We start from the raw sequence: 17,888 nt of genomic DNA on the forward strand, positions 1-17,888 counted from the left end.
ATTTTCATTGTCTGTGGGCCTGTGGCCAATTTCTTTAACCTATACACCGCCCGACGTTTCCCTTACCTCTACAATACTTCAACGTGTCTAACATCTCTCTCTCCCTCTCCGTTTTTCAAGAGTTCTGCCTTGTAGAAGACTCAAATGATGAGAACAAATGAGCCGAGCAACACCCACACTGGGCCTAAACCTCTCCAACACAAGCATTGATTTTCCTTTTGTTTTGTTGTCCTCTGGTTTTCCTAGCCGTCAGTAAACGGGTAAGCGTGGGGAGAGGAGACAGTGGGTGGCTGGGGAAAGATAGAGATTGCTTTGGCTAGTCTTCTTTTTTGGTATTTTTGAAACTATGGAACGGTATGAGATTTTGAAAGAAATTGGGTCTGGGAATTTTGGGGTAGCCAAGTTGGTTAAAGATATGTGGACCGGGGAACTCTTTGCTGTTAAGTTTATTGAGAGAGGCCAGAAGGTCTGCTTCTTCTCTTCTCGAACTTTTCATGTTTTTATTCGTGTATTCCTAAATTTTCAATACGGGTTTTTGCTTTCTGGTTGATTGAGGGCTTTCGAAAATGTTGCAGATTGATGAACATGTGCAAAGGGAAATCATGAACCACAGATCATTGAAGCATCCTAATATTGTTAGATTCAAAGAGGTATGCAATCTATTATGCCGATACCATTCCTTCAACATAGTAATAGGGAATATTCTTTGTAGTTCTGGGCGTTCTTTTCAAATAAAAGAACAAAACTTGGTATCTATCTGAAAAATGATACCCTTTCTTGCTCCCAAGACTTGTCTCGGTTAATCTTTGTTATTTAGCGGATAGATATTCTATACCAATTGCTCTTGGACAGGTCTCCTCAATTGATACCAAAGCGTATTGCAATTAGCTAGAAACGTGGCCTGTATGTGTAAGAACAATGAAGCTAGTAATCTAGCTGGCGATGAAGTATAAAATAAAATAAAATGGGATGATAAATAGCGATAATAGAAGCCGCTTTTGTCTCCTCACTCGCTAACTCATTCTTCCCGGACCGAGATGTGGTAGAACTCTTGAATAGTGGTAAATGATAGACCTGGAACTTAGACAAAGTTTCATCCTCGGAATGTTTTTTGGGTTTAATGGGAAGGTGATAAATTATTCCGTATGAAGCATTTTATGCCGTTTTAGTAGGATCTGTTTTTGGTTGTTGCCAATTTGCAACGGGGAAGATTTTTTTTTTTTTTGGCCGGGGGGGGGGGGGGGGGGGGGGGGGGGTTGTTACTGTCTTTTGTATGGCCATTTCTGGATGGGGGAGTTTATTTGAAGAGCTTACAGGGATGATTGTTGCAGATTGTGCTAACACCAACACATTTAGCAATAGTAATGGAGTATGCTGCTGGAGGTGAACTCTTTGGGAGGATATGCAATGCTGGTAGATTTAGTGAGGATGAGGTATTTTTTGGATGTCCCATGAGAGTCTAATCATTCCATAATAAATCTTAATAGAATATTCGAATTTCATTCCATATGTCTTATTTTCTCTTTTTCTGTTCGTATCAGGCAAGGTTTTTCTTTCAGCAACTGATATCAGGGGTCAGCTACTGTCATTCAATGGTAAGAACTGTGACTCTTCTTTGTGAGTGTGTAAAGGTGTATTGTGACTTATAATGCAAATGGTTATTTACGCATCTATGATCTTTGATAGTGTTTGATGTAAAGAAATTCATGCAATGCAGCAAATCTGTCATAGAGATCTTAAACTTGAAAATACACTCTTGGATGGCAGCACAGCACCACGTGTTAAAATATGTGATTTTGGGTACTCAAAGGTAAACAGTCCAACCAAACCCCATCAAACGCTGGTGTTTACTAGCCTTTGATTACTAATCAGTTACTTCATGTTGTAGTCATCTGTCTTCCATTCACAACCAAAGTCTACCGTAGGGACGCCAGCTTACATTGCACCTGAGGTCCTGTCTAAGAAAGAATATGATGGAAAGGTGATATTCAGTTCTTTATTCCCCACAAACCACTCCCCCCCCCCCCCCCCCCCCCCCCCCCCCCCCCCCCCACACACACACACACACACAATTCACTGCATTATTATTTATTGCTCATCTTTATGAACTATAGATTGCAGATGTTTGGTCCTGTGGTGTCACCTTATATGTGATGCTAGTTGGGGCTTATCCATTTGAAGATCCTGATGACCCGAAAAATTTCAGAAAAACAATTGTGGTAATTATTGAGGCATAAACTTTTCAACCCTTCCCCCTGCCCTTGTCTTGTTTTCTACCCCTCCTCTGATAAACGTAGCACCATTAAGCAGGTTTGCTTTTTCTATTTTGGTGTTTTAATTTGAATGTCATGGCTTATGGCAGCGGATACTTAGCGTCCACTACTCAATTCCCGATTATGTTCGACTTTCAATGGAATGTAGACATCTTCTATCTAGGATATTTGTAGCTAACCCGAAAAGGTAAATGAGGTTCAAATTCATGTCGAATGTTGGTTTCTTGAATGCTACTAACCGGTTTGGCTTAGACAGCCTGTCTGCCAAATTTGATATAAAATCTGAACTCTTGGAACATTTTTATAAGGGTCTCGTAGTATTCCTCAGACCCAACTATTATTGTAGAAAATCAGAGGCGGATTTATAATACATGTTTTTAAGTGCAGGAGTTTCTTCTATTAGGTCAGTGAACATGCTCATGTTTCAATAGCTAACACACCTCTTATGGTCTTTAGTGAATGTCGAGGTTTTGAATATTACCATTCCAATAAATTTATGGTGGAACTGTCAGGTCATAGCTAAATTAGTTTTTGAGAAATGATAGTTGCAGTCGTGAGTGCGCAAACGCCGTGCAATCACTTTGAAAAAAAGTAAATAAATACAGGACCTACATGAAAAGAAATTAATTTTTTAATAGTGAATGCACTCTTTTTCAAAACGACTGCACGACGTTTGCATACTTCATGACTGTACATAGCATTACTCTTAGTTTTTATTGTTGACATGCGGGTAAGCCTGGGAAAATCTCGTGTCATTATATGTGTTTAGTTTTCTATTCATAGCCTGTACTTTTCCCCTTTGCAGAGAATAACAATCCCAGAAATTACAAACCACCCGTGGTTCTTGAAGAACTTGCCTATAGAACTGATGGAAGGTGGAAGCTGGCAGAGCAATGATGTAAATAACCCATCACAGAGCATCGAGGAAGTATTGTCCATTATTCAAGAGGCAAGGAAACCTGTCGAGGTCCCCAAGGTTAGTGCGCATCTCCTTGGAGGCAGCATGGATCTCGATGACTTGGATGATGATGCAGATCTTGAAGATATAGAAATAAGTGGCGATTTTGTGTGCCCACTATGAGTGGAAGTGTATAATCTTTCCAGCAGTTGGACAGGACAGAGAGAAGGCCCTGCGTGTGTCACTTGTAGTACTTACTTTTCATAGTTTTCTCATAAAAGATCTTCTATTATATATGTTTTGCTACTTGGACTTTGAAAGGTCCTCCCCCTTGCTTTAGCCTTATTGGGAGGAAGACTAGTAAGAATGAGACTCTTTGTGAAATGTCTTGTATATAATAGTAGACTTGTGGGCATGACTCAGACAACTCCATACCTGCTTTTATACCTGCTTTCAGAGTTTTGTTATCAAGATGTTGAGAATGACTTTCAAATGCAAGAGACAGACCTTTTTTTTTACTCTCCCTCTTTGTTTTGAGACAAGCTGTTAAGATATAGACACAATTCATGTTGGCTTTGCCATTTGCCGTGATGCACCTGGTTGGGACTTGACATGAGAGACCCTTCCATTAGTGGGACGATGATCCTCTTTACATCCAAATGGGTTCGAATATCAAAACTTTATTCATTGAAATTCTTATGCTTATATACTATTTTTAAATATTATTCATTGTTTTTTAATCATTATACTTTCAACATTTCTTAATAAAAAATTAAATAATTTAGGAATTATTTATTATTTTTCACTTATCTATCAATCACTTAATCCTATATTAAGGACGAAAAAAGTTATCATGTGTAACTTGTATAAATATTCTTTTAAAAAGTAATGTTACGTATAGTCGTGGAGTGTGCAAGTACCGTGCAATATTTTTGAAAAAAAGTGGCGTCTACTATTAAAAAATTATTATTTTTTATGTATTTTTTGTATGTACTTACTTTTTTTAAAGAGATTGTGCAACGCTTATACATTCCACGATTGTAAATATCATTTATCTTTTAAAAGATTATAATTCTTTGGTGCGTTGATGCACTGCGTTTTATGCTTTAATTACTTTTGTTATATCGTTCAAATTATACATCGGGTAGGGTACAAAGGAGAAAAATGTTAGCAACTAAACTACTATTATCTTATCGTGTCACTGGGCCTGAGAACTCGTTATATATGGGCCGAGCTCACCATTGTTCTCTGCCCTCTATAGTTGTGGACTACATTTGTTATTATTGGGTTGTGCCTTGGCCCAGCAAATAATCAAATCATTCTTAAAAATAATACAAATAAATAAAGAGTGGCTCCGAGACCGAGCGCATTGTACAAAACCCTAAAATCAGTTCCAAGAAGGCAGTTCCTCTTTCTCGCCTTCGTTTACAGCCGCCTCTGCTGCCTCGACTCGTCCCTAGCCCGGTATTCCGGAGTTTCTCTATTCGAAGATGAAGGTTTCCTGTCCTAACCTCTCTCTCTCTCTCTCTCTCTCTCTCTCTCACACAAACACACACACACACACACACACACACAGAGACATTGCTAACGGTGGCGACGTTTATGTTTTCAGTTCAACATTGCGAACCCTACTACGGGGTGTCAAAAGAAACTTGAAATCGACGATGACCAGAAACTGTTAGTTCCCTCTCCCCTCTATCTAATAGACTAAATTTACCATTTTTGTTCTATGTGTAGCTTCAGTTATTATTCCTTTAAAGTTCTCGTGCCAAACAGGACTCGTTTTTCCTCCTTTATTCGAACTCTAAATATCAATGGATTTTGGTCGAGCTGAATCGAACATGTTTCTCCTTTGGAGATTTTTTTTTGTAATATAAGCCAAGGCAGTATGCCCGATGGATAAGTATCGCTGTCCTAGCTATTTGTTGTTTTTTTTTATATGCTTTGTTCTTAAGGGGGAAAATAGATGAAATTACATGTTTAATTAGAAAATAAATTAAATGGGATTGAAAAATGGATTTACTAGATGAACTTGATGCTGTGTGCGTTGTTGCACAGCCAAAGCCAAAGTCAAAACCAAAGTTGTGTTGAACATTGGGAATCAAGACCGCTCCCTATTACCCCCATGAGACATCCTTACAGCAGTATAATCAAAAGGAATATGCAAATCTGCTTAACATTACAATTTCACGTCGTTTCACTAACGTCCCATTTGTAGAAAAGTATAATTTGGCATCTGGTGTATACAGTTACATTTCGTTGTTACTTATTGATATATGAATGTGAGCTTGGTGATGTCAGGAGGCAACATCTTAAAATAACTCCTTATCTGTACAAAGATTTGAAAGAGGAAAATTTTAAATTATTGAAGACAAGGAGTGTTTTTTAGAGGAGCTTTTAAGGTTTTTCTTGTCAGCTTGTTATTTCTTTAGACAATGGCTATATATTTCAGTGGGCTCAATGTGCATGATTTCCTTGTTTCTATTTCTTCTTCTTCTTCATCTTAACTAGGTTTTTTCTCTTATATACATCTTGTATGTTTGGGCTTTGCCTAGATTGCTATCAATAAATTTATTAGTTATGGAAAAAAATTATTATTTATATGTAAACAAGATTTTATTGAAGATTGTAATAGGCATAGCTCAAGGAAGACAAAATTAAACTATTAGTATGTTTTTTGTTTTATAAGTAATTATTAGTATGTATTATATTGCTCTGAAAAAAAAAGGTGCTGAAAACATATAATCGTGGACATTTCTTATTTACTGGCCTTTTCAGGGTTGGTCTTTCTACACTTCCTGCGTGCTTCCAATTATTTAAAAGAAAAAAATTTATATATTTTTTTGATTAGACGAAGAGATATCTAGGCTTTGGTTGGAAGTCTCTGTTGTAACCAGCTCAACTTTTATTCACGACTATATATTTGGCTGGCTTACTCGTCAATCGAAAATAGAAGATTTTAGATTAATTAAATTTTTTCCTTGTGCTAAGTCCTCATGTTCTATTATATTTCTTGACCTTGTAGCCGAGCATTTTTTGACAAGAGGATTTCACAGGAAGTCAGTGGAGATTCTCTCGGAGAGGTATGCATCCTCCATGTCACTTCCCAAAACTAGATACTAATTCCAAATCTCTGAAAGAGTTTGTTTAACAGGAATTTAAGGGCTATGTTTTCAAAATCATGGGAGGCTGTGACAAGCAAGGGTTCCCAATGAAGCAGGGAGTGCTAACTCCGGGTCGTGTTCGTCTCTTGCTTCGGAGAGGTTGGACAAACTTTTTGTTATGACTCCATGCTATGATTCACCAAATACCTTGAAGCATCTTGTTTCATCATGGTCTTTAACATGTTTTGCTCGGAGATCTTTTTTTTCTTTTTTTTTTTCAATCAGTAAATAAGAATTGTTTTTTAGGTTTTCTTAGAGGGAAATTTTAAGGTATAATTCCTATATAAAAAAAAAATTTAAGGTATAATTAAATTTGATTGGCCAGGCACTCCTTGCTTCCGTGGGTATGGTAGGCGCAATGGAGAGCGGAGGAGGAAGTCTGTGCGTGGATGCATTGTCAGCCAAGACCTTTCTGTTCTGAACTTGGTTATTGTGAAGAAGGGTGAGAATGATCTTCCTGGTCTGACTGACACTGAGAAACCAAGAATGCGAGGTCCGAAGAGGGCATCAAAGATCCGCAAACTTTTCAATCTCTCGAAGGAGGATGATGTCCGAAAGTATGTCAACACCTATCGCAGGTCATTTACTACGAAAGCTGGTAAGTTTTCTAGGTTTATTATTGAATTCGTGGGGGACTGAAGAGCCTGTGAATATTTTTAGTTTCCTTGTTAAGGCCTTTAAAAACTTCTAATTGGAAGGTTCAATTTGTAATGAGGTTACTGAAAAACAGTTGGCTCCGTGTTTTCTTTATTTGTTAAGTTTAATGCCTGCTTGTGTGATTGGCAGGGAAGAAAGTAAGTAAAGCTCCCAAAATTCAGAGGTTGGTCACCCCATTGACTTTGCAGAGGAAGCGAGGAAGGATTGCAGAGAAGAAGAAGAGAATTGCCAAGGCCAAGTCAGAGGCTGCCGAGTACCAGAAGCTTCTTGCAACAAGATTGAAGGAGCAAAGAGAGCGTCGTAGTGAGAGCTTAGCCAAGAAAAGATCCAGGCTCTCTGCCGCATCTAAGCCATCTATTGCTGCATAGGGGCTCGTTTATCTCTTTGAGCGCGGGTCCATGCTTTCCTCAAGTCATTAAATTTTGGTTAGAAGTCGAATATAAATGAAATTTCTAATTTGTTTTTTCCATTTCTGAAATACTTTGTTATGATTGCCGTGTTTGTTTGAGTCGTCTTTGTTTCTGCTTTGCTCAGTGGATGTTTTCATCATTGACAGAATGGAGGTTTTCGATTGTTGCATCGTAATTTTCTTCTTTAATTTATCATTTTTTATATGCTGGCTGATCATAGATGCTTCCTTGTTCTTTCTACATTGTTTTGCCGAATAGTTATGAATTCACATAATCTAACTTATCCAAAAGAGTCGTGGGCCTCTTCAAAAGAGAGGTGCCACAAATGAACCACTGGGCCATTGATGAGATGGTCAAATCATTCCATTGTCGAAGGAATCCTAATATTTTTTTAACTGAATTGTCCAAATTTGAGACCGCTGGGCTTTGCTTGGCTAGTCAGTGTCCCAGTTAGATAGGATAATGTCAAGGCTGTATCAGATTCATTATTATTTTTTATTTATTATTTTTTGACGAAGTCTATAGAGTATGCAATTAGCTCGAGTATATTCCTAGCATTGCAAATGTTTTTGTCGTCTAATTTCTCATTTTGAATGATCCCGGGGTGCAATACAAATGAACGAAAAACTCTATAAGCAGAGAATGTAATAAATATAGTTCGACTATATATGTATCTTGGTTTCGTTTTAAAATAAATTACCAAGTAAATTAAAGAATGAGGCGAAGAGACCCATCATACGATAAAATACAATATTGTCAAAAGGAACGATTATTGTGCCTGAATGAAATCTATTTGTATTAGAGAGGACTGACTACGATCATGGAGTTAGATATGGATACAGACAGCGATCAGGGAAAGCCGTCGTAAGTATTTAACTCTCCCCATACTGCCAGCTCAACTTCTTCCCATGACTTGGCAGTTCTGAGTTCCTTCCATAAACCAAAGATAGCTCCCAAAATATTCTCTTCATGCAAAATACAATAGCACCTATATGCAAGGAAACATCCAAATGAATCCCACCACTATAAATATGAGGTTATTTAATTATGCAGACATGTTTACTTACATGACAAGGTATGATAGTCGTCCGAGTTTATCACCACCCTCCACCGATTCATGCAGTGGCATTCTTCTGAAAGGAAGTTTGTAGCTTTTCAAAAATTGTTTAAGGAGACTCTGATCACCTCTAAATATATCTAAATATATGGGGATCAAGTCCAAAATGGGATCACCTGCAAATAAATTAGAGAATCAGATTTGAGATTAATAAACACCAATCTTTTTATTTTTATATTTTCAATTCACAAGATAGACCATCTTGAAGTTTCATAGCCACATGACTCTACACGACCCTAAAGACTTCCATTATACCATCGGAGAATAGTTAAATTTAGTACATTCTTTTCCCCCAATGATCAACCTCCCTGCCACAGAACCATCCTTTCCCCCCAATAATAACAAGTGGTCTCATGCTATCAGGACCGTACTTGGCTCTATGCTAATGAAGGTAGAGAAGCCTAGACAAGTGACTAGGACTAATGAACAGCAGTAAATGATGAACTATAAATGAATAAGAGAAAGCTCTAACCTAAAGAAAGATCACTGAAATCAAGGATGTGGCTAGGACTCCATGAGTCTCCCATTGGACCATCATCATAGCCATTCTTAGAGCCATCATCCACCCCGCCAGCATCTTTCGCACTTTCACCCGAGCATAAAGGAACTGACCTCGACTCCATGTGAATATTATCATCCATAATATCCGAATGTATCCAAGAGCAAGGGTTACCAACTTTATTTACACCATTTTTGCCCTGAAGTGGAATAAAGCAAGACTTAAAAGGACTAAATAAATATACGTTCATCACAAACATATACTAACATATCAAAGGACATTTTGATTTAAAAAAATGTCATTAACAATCGATTGGTGGGATGGGCAAGAGACCTCATTTATATCAAGCAACTTGGAAAAATCATCCAGGATGTATTCATCAACTTTCTCTATCAGTGTGTTCGGAATCGGATCTCCCCTACAAAGGGCAACAAAAGAATATCAGAGGTTTCTCACAATAAGCTGTATAATGCCATAATACAAAATGCATAAATGTAGCTTAATTTTCATACTGATATATAAATCAGAATTATCTTAAGGACACAGATTCAATAAACAGAGATCAGTTGTAATTAAAAACTAATCCTTAAGCAGTACAGGATAAATAGCTTGCAAATCACAGCACAATACGCATGCATTGTTACTGCAAAAACCATGCCTTAAAAAAACCCAGGCTCTTGCTCGGCATATCAGCGAAAGAAAGAAAACATAGGTACGCCTGTACAGCTCGCAGCTGATGAATGTTATTCAGACGTAACTATCTCAATATATAATTAACGACCCCTACAGCAAGAGATTATTCAGTCGTCTAACCTTTTCCTAGAGAATCCACTAAAGCAGACTTACAACCCTCAAGAATATACAGAATAATGATCGGATCTGAACACCCTTGGTCAAATAGAGCATAACTTATTTAAAAATCTTGTTTTGAAGCATGATCTCACAGTTAGTAACACAATTAATATTGTGTTTGGAACTCACAAGGTTAACCAAAATGTCTTTATTTCAGCTAAAGTTGGAAGTTCAAAACACAATTTTGAACTCACAAGGTTAACCAAATATTTTCCACAAAAGCCCCACGGACAGTGTTTAATCATTACTAGATACGGGAGTTTGAACATCTAGTACTGAGTTATGAGGGCATAGGATTGTCCAACATGACAACCTCCAAAAACCGAACACACTCTTGGTCTCAGCATCCAACATAGGCTCTAGGTGTCTGATACAATAGTCTTTGCCTCTCAATTTTGGTATTTCTTCATTATTTGTTAATAACAGTTGTAGATATATGTTCTTCTGTGAAAGGCGTAGACATACCATTTAGACAAGCGGCTTGTTACATCCTTCTTCTTCCTGATTAAAGTTCTGACAAAAATTTCCCATTCTGCTGGAGCATTTGACTTACTAGGCACAACCTCCATACAGCTGTTAGTATAGGTCAATTCCAAGTCCTTTCCAATATCTGAAAAAATTAAACAATTAAAAGGTGGAAGGGGCAAGAGATGAAGCTGACGGAGCTGCTCTCCCAGAAAAGAAGCTAAGCTTAGTGTATCCTCCCATGACAATCTCTCTCTCCTGCGAAGATAACAGAATGAAGTCGAGTCCAATCAGTTGGAACTATGCTGCTTTTCACACATCTTAAAATCCAAAATTTCACTGCTTTTTTTTTTTTTTAACAAAAAATAAAAAATATATTGTTCATGGTAACTTACAATTGAGCAAAAATCTTTCCTTTGCATCGTTTTGTAATAATATATGGCCATATCATCATGCATCCTGCTGAACTAAATGATTCATGAATTGAAGTTGCCGCTTTTCTATATTCAAATTGTTGCTTGCTCCATAAACCAAAAGCATATCCATCTAATTCACATTTTTCTGGAATAAGATTGCTCTTAGCAATCACATCTGGAACTCCTTTGCCATCCCAAGGAACAACTGTATAAGACCCATTTTCAAGGTAAAGAATCCCACTAGCCAGAACATCAGGAATGTGCTTCTTCAGATGGGAGTTGACTTTACGTACTAGATTGTAAAACTCAAGCTGTAAATGCAATAAAATCATTAGATGCAAGAAAAAAAAAGTTCAACTTCAAAAGAAAATGTAAGACCATACCTCGGTGCCTAAACCATACATTGAAGCTTCCAGCCCTCCTTCAACAAAAATTTTGACTACAGAGTCTCCTATGAGATAAACCTGGTGAGAAAATTCAGGACATTACCAGAGTTGGAACACAAGTCCACTGTTAGTGGTATCGAATTATAAGTTGACTTATCATATGCATTTGTCATTTTATTTTCCCTTTTTTTTTTATTTTAGTGTTGGAGGAGATCCTTTTAATAATCACCTAGTTAAAAAGGTTAAATATAATAATTAAGAAGCTTAAAAATGCACCCAAGTAATGTAGGTTACGTGCATTCTTAATATTAAGAAAGCTAGTTCATTCTGGCTTACAGATAATAACAACCAAACTACTTGTCACTGGAGCATTAACTTCATTTGCTATGATTTCAGAGGCTTTCTTGGTAGTAACAGGTCAGATTTTACTCAAGAAAAGTCAAGTGAGAAATGTATTTACCACCATCCATGCAGAAATATATTTTAATTTTACTTACCTACTTCTCTCCCTGGAGAAGATAGGCAAATTGTAGCTTACACCCCTCATGCTTTGATTATATTCTAATCAAAGACCTCCATTAACTTGCTAACAGACATTTTTATTTTCAATTATACCCTCTGAATTTCCCTCTTTCCCACGACCACTTTTCTTCTCTCTCCCTTCTCAACCTCTCCTCCCTACTCTATCAACCAACCCCTACCATGTGCCACAGCCATGGTAAAAAAATAAAATCAGCCAAAGCACTAGGAGCGTCAGGTACAATATCCCAAGAATATGGGATGATCACCCATCTGAAAGACTAAAATAGTAATAAAACCCACAAAATACCACTATATAAGAAGTCACTTGCTCGGTTGCAATTTGATGCCAAGTAAGAATTATATATTGTTTAATGGCTCATTCCTTTAATTTTAGTACCAAATTTATCAACCATCTGAATCCCACACGTCAGAAGATATCTGATTCTTAATCTGATTCTAAACATTATGTGATTATCATGAGCCACATACAGCTCCCTCATTCCAATCTTATATGACATCTATGCACGACGCAGTTGATCCCACAAACACATCACGAGATCTTTCATGAATTATAAGATCAAAAAATGTATACCATAAGATATGAAATACAGATAATTGAAGCAGTACAGTACTGAAAAAACACATGGATCTTTAGAGAATAATGACTAACCAGGAAATTGATAACTAACTTACAGGATTGCTACCCGTGCCAACAGGAAGCCTCTCATCATCTGCAGGAGAAGGTAAATTGTGGAAGGTGCAAATTTCTGCTAGGCATTCTAACCATTTGTCTGCATTTAGTGCAAGACATGCTCCCTAAGACATTTCAGAGAGAATATTTAACAAGGGAGTTGAGAAGACAAATATATCAGGTACTTCACATTTAGCAACAAGGAAAGTCCAGAAATATCTAGCAGATAAAATTGTAGATCAAGAAGATGGATTACAAAATGTGAAAAATGAACTGGCAAAAAACTCACCTTCCATATAAGTTCTCTCTTTCCTGGATTTCCAACCCAAAGCTTGGATAACCATTCTCTCATTTCTCGTTGTCCCATGCAATTGCCTGAGCTCCAAGGAGAATTGTAGTGGTCTCTATCTTTATCCAAAAACATGGATAAGAAATTTATATCATAGGAAAAACCTTGTTTCCACAAATTATATCTTTTAGAGGCACCATTGGTAGTTCTTTCTTTACTAGGATCATCTCCAGGTTTCAGAACTCTGACCCTCTTTTCTTTCCTAGTCAGGTCGGAGCAACTGAAATCATCATCATTGTAGCATATGTTCTCATCTGCATCCTCGAAACTGCCTTCATCAAGAGCAAGCAATCCAGCACGGCAAACTCCTTTATGGCGATAACCAGGGGCCATATCCAAACAAGCAAATTCAAAGTTTGTGGAGTTCACAAAATTCTGTGTGACAGCAATGGTGGTTTCCAGATTCAGGACACAATGCCACCATCCACTTGGAACAAAAATTGTCTCCCCCGGTAATTGGGTACACTCAAATGGCTTGTCTTCATCAGCAAGTAGTGGATAAATATCAAGCCACCACTATACAAACAAAAGAAAAGAAAAAAAAAAGGCTATTCATTGTAAGTTGAATAGATATAATAGAATATCGGAATAGTTCACAAAGTAAACCACATTCTGCATTGAACACCTGCAGTGACGATGGAGTCTCGACATTGACATCACCATCTTCTTCATTTACGTGCACTGTTACTCCCAAGGGTACTCTTCCTGGTGGATACAATGCCCACCTATTCAACATGTAGACATATTGCTTCAAGCCAGGTATTCCAATCATAGCGAAGCGAAACAAAATGTGAAATCATGCAGCAAATTGGATGAGATACAAAAGGTGGAACTCCAATTAAGCATTGAATGGATTAAGGAAAATACTAGATAATTTTGTTGGGTAATATTCCAGAAATTAAGCGCATAAAGAACAGCCTAAGAATGAGATGACTTCAAATCCATCAACTTCCACATGGAGGAGGACACCAAGCATGAATCAAATTCAACATGCTTCTATTTTCCCCAATGTGGGATCCAATTCTCATTTTCCCATGAATTTCCATTTCTGTTTTACAAAAAAGCCGGGGGGGGGGGGGGAACAATCTATCCTAGTGCTGTGTTGAGTACCTAATTATGAGAAATGATAGTTGCAGTCGTGAGTGTGCAAATGCCGATCAATCACTTTGAAAAAAGTGAGTAAATACGGGACCTACATAAAAAAATTAATTTTTTAATAGTGGACTCCACTCTTTTTCAAAGCGACTGCACGGCGCTTGTACACTCCACAATTGTATGTAACATTACTCATTAATTATTTACAAACCTGAGTACCAAAAAACAAAACAGTAAAATAGTTTCATCATGTGCACATGCTCATCAACTACCACATGCATAAGCTGCGACAGGTAATAGTTACACTGGCAACCATGAATTAAATTGGGTAGAACCACTGCACAAATACGCACTGTTAACAAGCAGTTAATTGTGAGATTTACCGTTTACGACCACACAAAAGGGTATTCCAGGCACTGGTAAGAGCTGGATCAATATGCCAAGAGGCACCAGACCTCTCTGGCCCAACAATAAGCCATCTAAATGGAGGTCGTTGATCTCTATCTAAGACATCAAAAAAGTCTTCCTGAAATAGATGTGGGACACTGTAGTCCTTCAACAAACCAGGTGCAACTTCCCCAAACTGCAAAAACAATAAAAAAAATTTTAAAAATTTTAAAGAAAAAAAAAAAAGAGGAAACATCATAATAGAGTATTGGTAATTTAGCACATATATAGGGGCACCTTGTCATCAAAAATATATATGGGATCCTCATCGTGCTGAAGTTTCATGTATGAGACATAATCTTTGAATTTTATCGAGATTTTCTGTGAACTCTTCTGAGAAATCCTGAATGCTGTATCTCCATAGCTCAGTAAAAACTGGTCAGTTGTCCATGTACGCCTCGCAGGCCAAGAATCTGCCAGTCCAGTGAGCAAAACCTGGTAGAATTTTCAACAAAACTCCATGTGAATAAAATAAACACAACACTAGGAATCACATGGAATGATTCCCAATTTGCCAACTGATATAATATAGGAGTGTATTACAGAAAAGAAACCAACACATCTTGGTAAAGTTTTATCATTTCCTCTACTGTTTACCCAAGTTTATCATTGAAAAGAAGATGGAAGGGAAATTTGGTCCCGGAATTTAAATAAGACTAGCATAATAGGTAAGTGCAGGCAACAAATTTGTGAAGTCACAGATACTGGAATTTGTTACATATGTATTCATGGTTGTAAAACCAGTGGAATGGCAGAGGTAGGCCAGAGAGTAATGGTTATTCAATTGGCACAGGTGTTGGGGGTGATAGCAATGCTAGCAAATGTGGTTGCCTGGTGGTGATGTTGTGTGCCAAGTAAAGGTGGCACAATAAGTGGTAAGATGTAAATGATAATGGAGGCATTGTTAGTGATAGAAACATGCTGATTGCTTGTGCCAGCAGTGGTAGCAGTGAGGCATGGCTCCAGTGGCAGCAACAACTATCTTGGAGGTCAGTATGGCGCTGGTGGCAAAAGTGACAGTTTATTTCAGGGAAAGTATCACTAGCAACATAGAAACTTATAAATAAGCCCACAATCATAGATATGCATAAAGTACGAGAAGAAACGACTGCAATCAGGGTCCATATATGTGACATTGTCACAAAAAGGGGATTCAAGGAATGAAGAGCAAAATGGCCCAGAGGATGCCATGATAAATCTAAATGAGAAATGTGTGCACATAATGATTTGGAAGACAATGGTCCCAGAAAAATCTAATTAATCAAATGTCAACCATTATCACATTACCGGTTTTTTCCCATCATACTGGTGATAAAAATCTTCTATAGAGAGATCCTTCTTTCTTTCCACAGTACCATTGTCAAAAGAAAACCCATACAATGAAGTATGGCTCCGGTATAATCTTCTGTACAAGAACAAAGAGTTGAATCCTGTAGAAATGTATATTATAAACAATGACTTCAACACTTCAGAGACAATTAATAAAAGATACTTCAAACAATAGTCACATAATGGCTTCAGAAACATTTCCTCCATGTCAGTTTACTAATATCATGACCAAAAATATAAAAAAATGAATCCCTGGAAATAGTTATTGAACAATTCCCCTCCATCACATATTATTACTCCTCTATACCATTTTGGGATGTCCTAAAATATCAGTATACATTTTTTTTGAAAATTAATGAATTAAATGATGTTTCTTGAACTTGAGTTTTCTGAAAAAGATCAACACTATGAGTAAATAAAGCACTGAAGATACTATGGTAAGGAAACAGTTACCATCAAAATGTAGTGGTTTTCTGCAAGGTTCTTCACATTCATTGGGCAGACTCTCCCTACATAAAAAAAGAATCAACAGTCATTTACAGAACATGTACTATAAACTTGGATATAAACTTGGACTAGAACTTTTATAGCTCATTAAAATCACAAGAATAAAATGATTCAAAAGAATACACTAGTTTCACTTATAAAATAAATAAATAACTAAACCTAGTTTCAAATCCAAAGAATAATATCAGAAACACTCAAGCAGGAATTGTGAGGCATACAAATGCAGAGCTGTTTTCTTCCATGAGCCTCTGTACTGGAGCGAACCATTTGGTCTTTTAAGGCATAGAATCATCCACAGTGGTTCTTCATTACATAATATGTACATCACACTGCATATCGGAAAGGAAAAAAAAAAATTATATTAGGGAGCACATAAATTTGCCACCTAAACTAACTTCAACAATTTTTTTTAAGGTAGCAAGTGACATACAAATAGGTGAACAAAGACCAAAAAAAATCATTGATCAAAATGAAAATTATGATGATAATAAGATCTCCATGGTTATTCTGAATTGAAGAGCGTGAAGATATTACATTTACGATATTTGTATTCCCCAGATAAAAACTTGATTCAAAAGAACCTAGGAGTTAAATTTCCCTTGTATGTATTCAAAACATATTCAACACTTCTTTGCAGATTGTATATGGACGAAGATTCCATACGCAAAGGAACTTGGTTTGCAGCTGTACCTAATCCATTGCATATTTATAAACGCATGGTCATCAGTACCGAACGTTAACCCAACAATCTCTAATGACCGTTATAAGGCTTAACTTTGGCATTTAAATCCTGCCGATATGCCAATTCTAGTCTCACTCGATCGAATTCATCTTCCATAACCAGACGACTATATTATGGTGTAAACAAGTAATCATCGATACAATGTCTCACTCATTTGCCATCCTCTATAAACCACCAATTCTAACATCTCCTAAATTACATGTCCTATTGTTCAAAATAGTCTAGTTCCTCGTTCTTGGCAAGAAAAATTAAATTTAGGATACTCAGATTTAGGATACGGATTTAGCAATCAATATGATATTAAGAAACAAAAGAAATGTGCTGTGTAAAATCCCGAATACTTGTGAGTTGAAATAACTGCGCATAATCTAACGTATAAACTCTAGAGTTATCGATTGCAGAGCAGGTTAATTGGACTGAAAACCGCAAAGAACCTGCTGACGCAAGCGAGGCGAGCGATATCTCGAGGAGTAAGGTATTCCAATATAGCGCAGATGGTTTCATCAGGAAGGACCCGAAGGTCTCCGAGGGCGTCTAGTCTGCGATCTCTGGGCCCGAAAGCCTGGGCCTGAGAATTGTCCATCGGTGACCTTTGCGAAGTGAAGAAATTGGATGCGATTTGAATTACAAGGTGGCGTCTCCGGGCATTGTTCGGTCTTTTCTTTTTCAAGTTTGCTTCTTGCTTGGAAACAACGCGGCAGCTTGGCAGTGAGAAAGCTTGCAACTTCGCACGCGTGGAACGTGCTCCTTGCGCGGTTCAACCGCGTGCACCTGCACCACGATTTCACGCCTCCTCATAGGCTGGCTGGTTTTGAGGGCAAAGGCTGCGGTGTTTTTACGCCATATAATCATAGATTAACACCAGAAAGTTCTCTAATCTTTCCATTAATTGGAACTTATTTTTAATTATTTATTAATATTAAAAAAATAAGAAAATAAAAAAAATATCTGAAACGGCCGGACAGCCATAAAAGAATAATGTTAAAGAAAAATTACTGTAGTAGTATATATTTTATACTCACTATATGGTTATTTTTAATTTTCTATTTTTTTATTTTAGACTCGAGAA

General features: G+C 37.2%; 2 protein-coding genes across 2 annotated transcripts; one reads left to right on the top strand and one right to left on the bottom strand.

Annotated features, from left to right (window-relative positions):
* Positions 1 to 126: 126 nt before the first annotated feature.
* LOC121260287 (serine/threonine-protein kinase SAPK2-like) lies at positions 127 to 7,577 on the top strand. Its single transcript, XM_041162113.1, has 15 exons — positions 127 to 466; positions 576 to 650; positions 1,332 to 1,433; positions 1,542 to 1,595; positions 1,718 to 1,810; positions 1,889 to 1,981; positions 2,115 to 2,219; positions 2,363 to 2,460; positions 3,057 to 3,339; positions 4,632 to 4,667; positions 4,784 to 4,848; positions 6,197 to 6,254; positions 6,326 to 6,434; positions 6,661 to 6,933; positions 7,122 to 7,577. The coding sequence occupies exons 1-15, from the start codon at positions 347 to 349 to the stop codon at positions 7,358 to 7,360; spliced, it is 1,803 nt and encodes a 600-aa protein (XP_041018047.1). The 5' UTR covers positions 127 to 346; the 3' UTR covers positions 7,361 to 7,577.
* A 468-nt stretch (positions 7,578 to 8,045) lies between these two features.
* LOC121259478 (F-box protein At1g78280) lies at positions 8,046 to 17,634 on the bottom strand. Its single transcript, XM_041161081.1, has 16 exons — positions 17,254 to 17,634; positions 16,296 to 16,406; positions 16,024 to 16,079; positions 15,529 to 15,671; positions 14,479 to 14,676; positions 14,178 to 14,377; positions 13,325 to 13,424; positions 12,640 to 13,215; positions 12,353 to 12,475; positions 11,135 to 11,215; positions 10,731 to 11,062; positions 10,336 to 10,593; positions 9,352 to 9,436; positions 8,992 to 9,217; positions 8,470 to 8,635; positions 8,046 to 8,390 (listed from the first exon to the last, which is right to left on the bottom strand). Exons 1-16 carry the CDS (start codon positions 17,400 to 17,402, stop codon positions 8,252 to 8,254), a joined length of 2,943 nt encoding a protein of 980 aa, XP_041017015.1. The 5' UTR covers positions 17,403 to 17,634; the 3' UTR covers positions 8,046 to 8,251.
* Between the last annotated feature and the right edge of the window lie 254 nt (positions 17,635 to 17,888).

Source organism: Juglans microcarpa x Juglans regia, chromosome 4D, assembly GCF_004785595.1.
Source record: "Juglans microcarpa x Juglans regia isolate MS1-56 chromosome 4D, Jm3101_v1.0, whole genome shotgun sequence".
Lineage (NCBI taxonomy): Eukaryota > Viridiplantae > Streptophyta > Magnoliopsida > Fagales > Juglandaceae > Juglans > Juglans microcarpa x Juglans regia.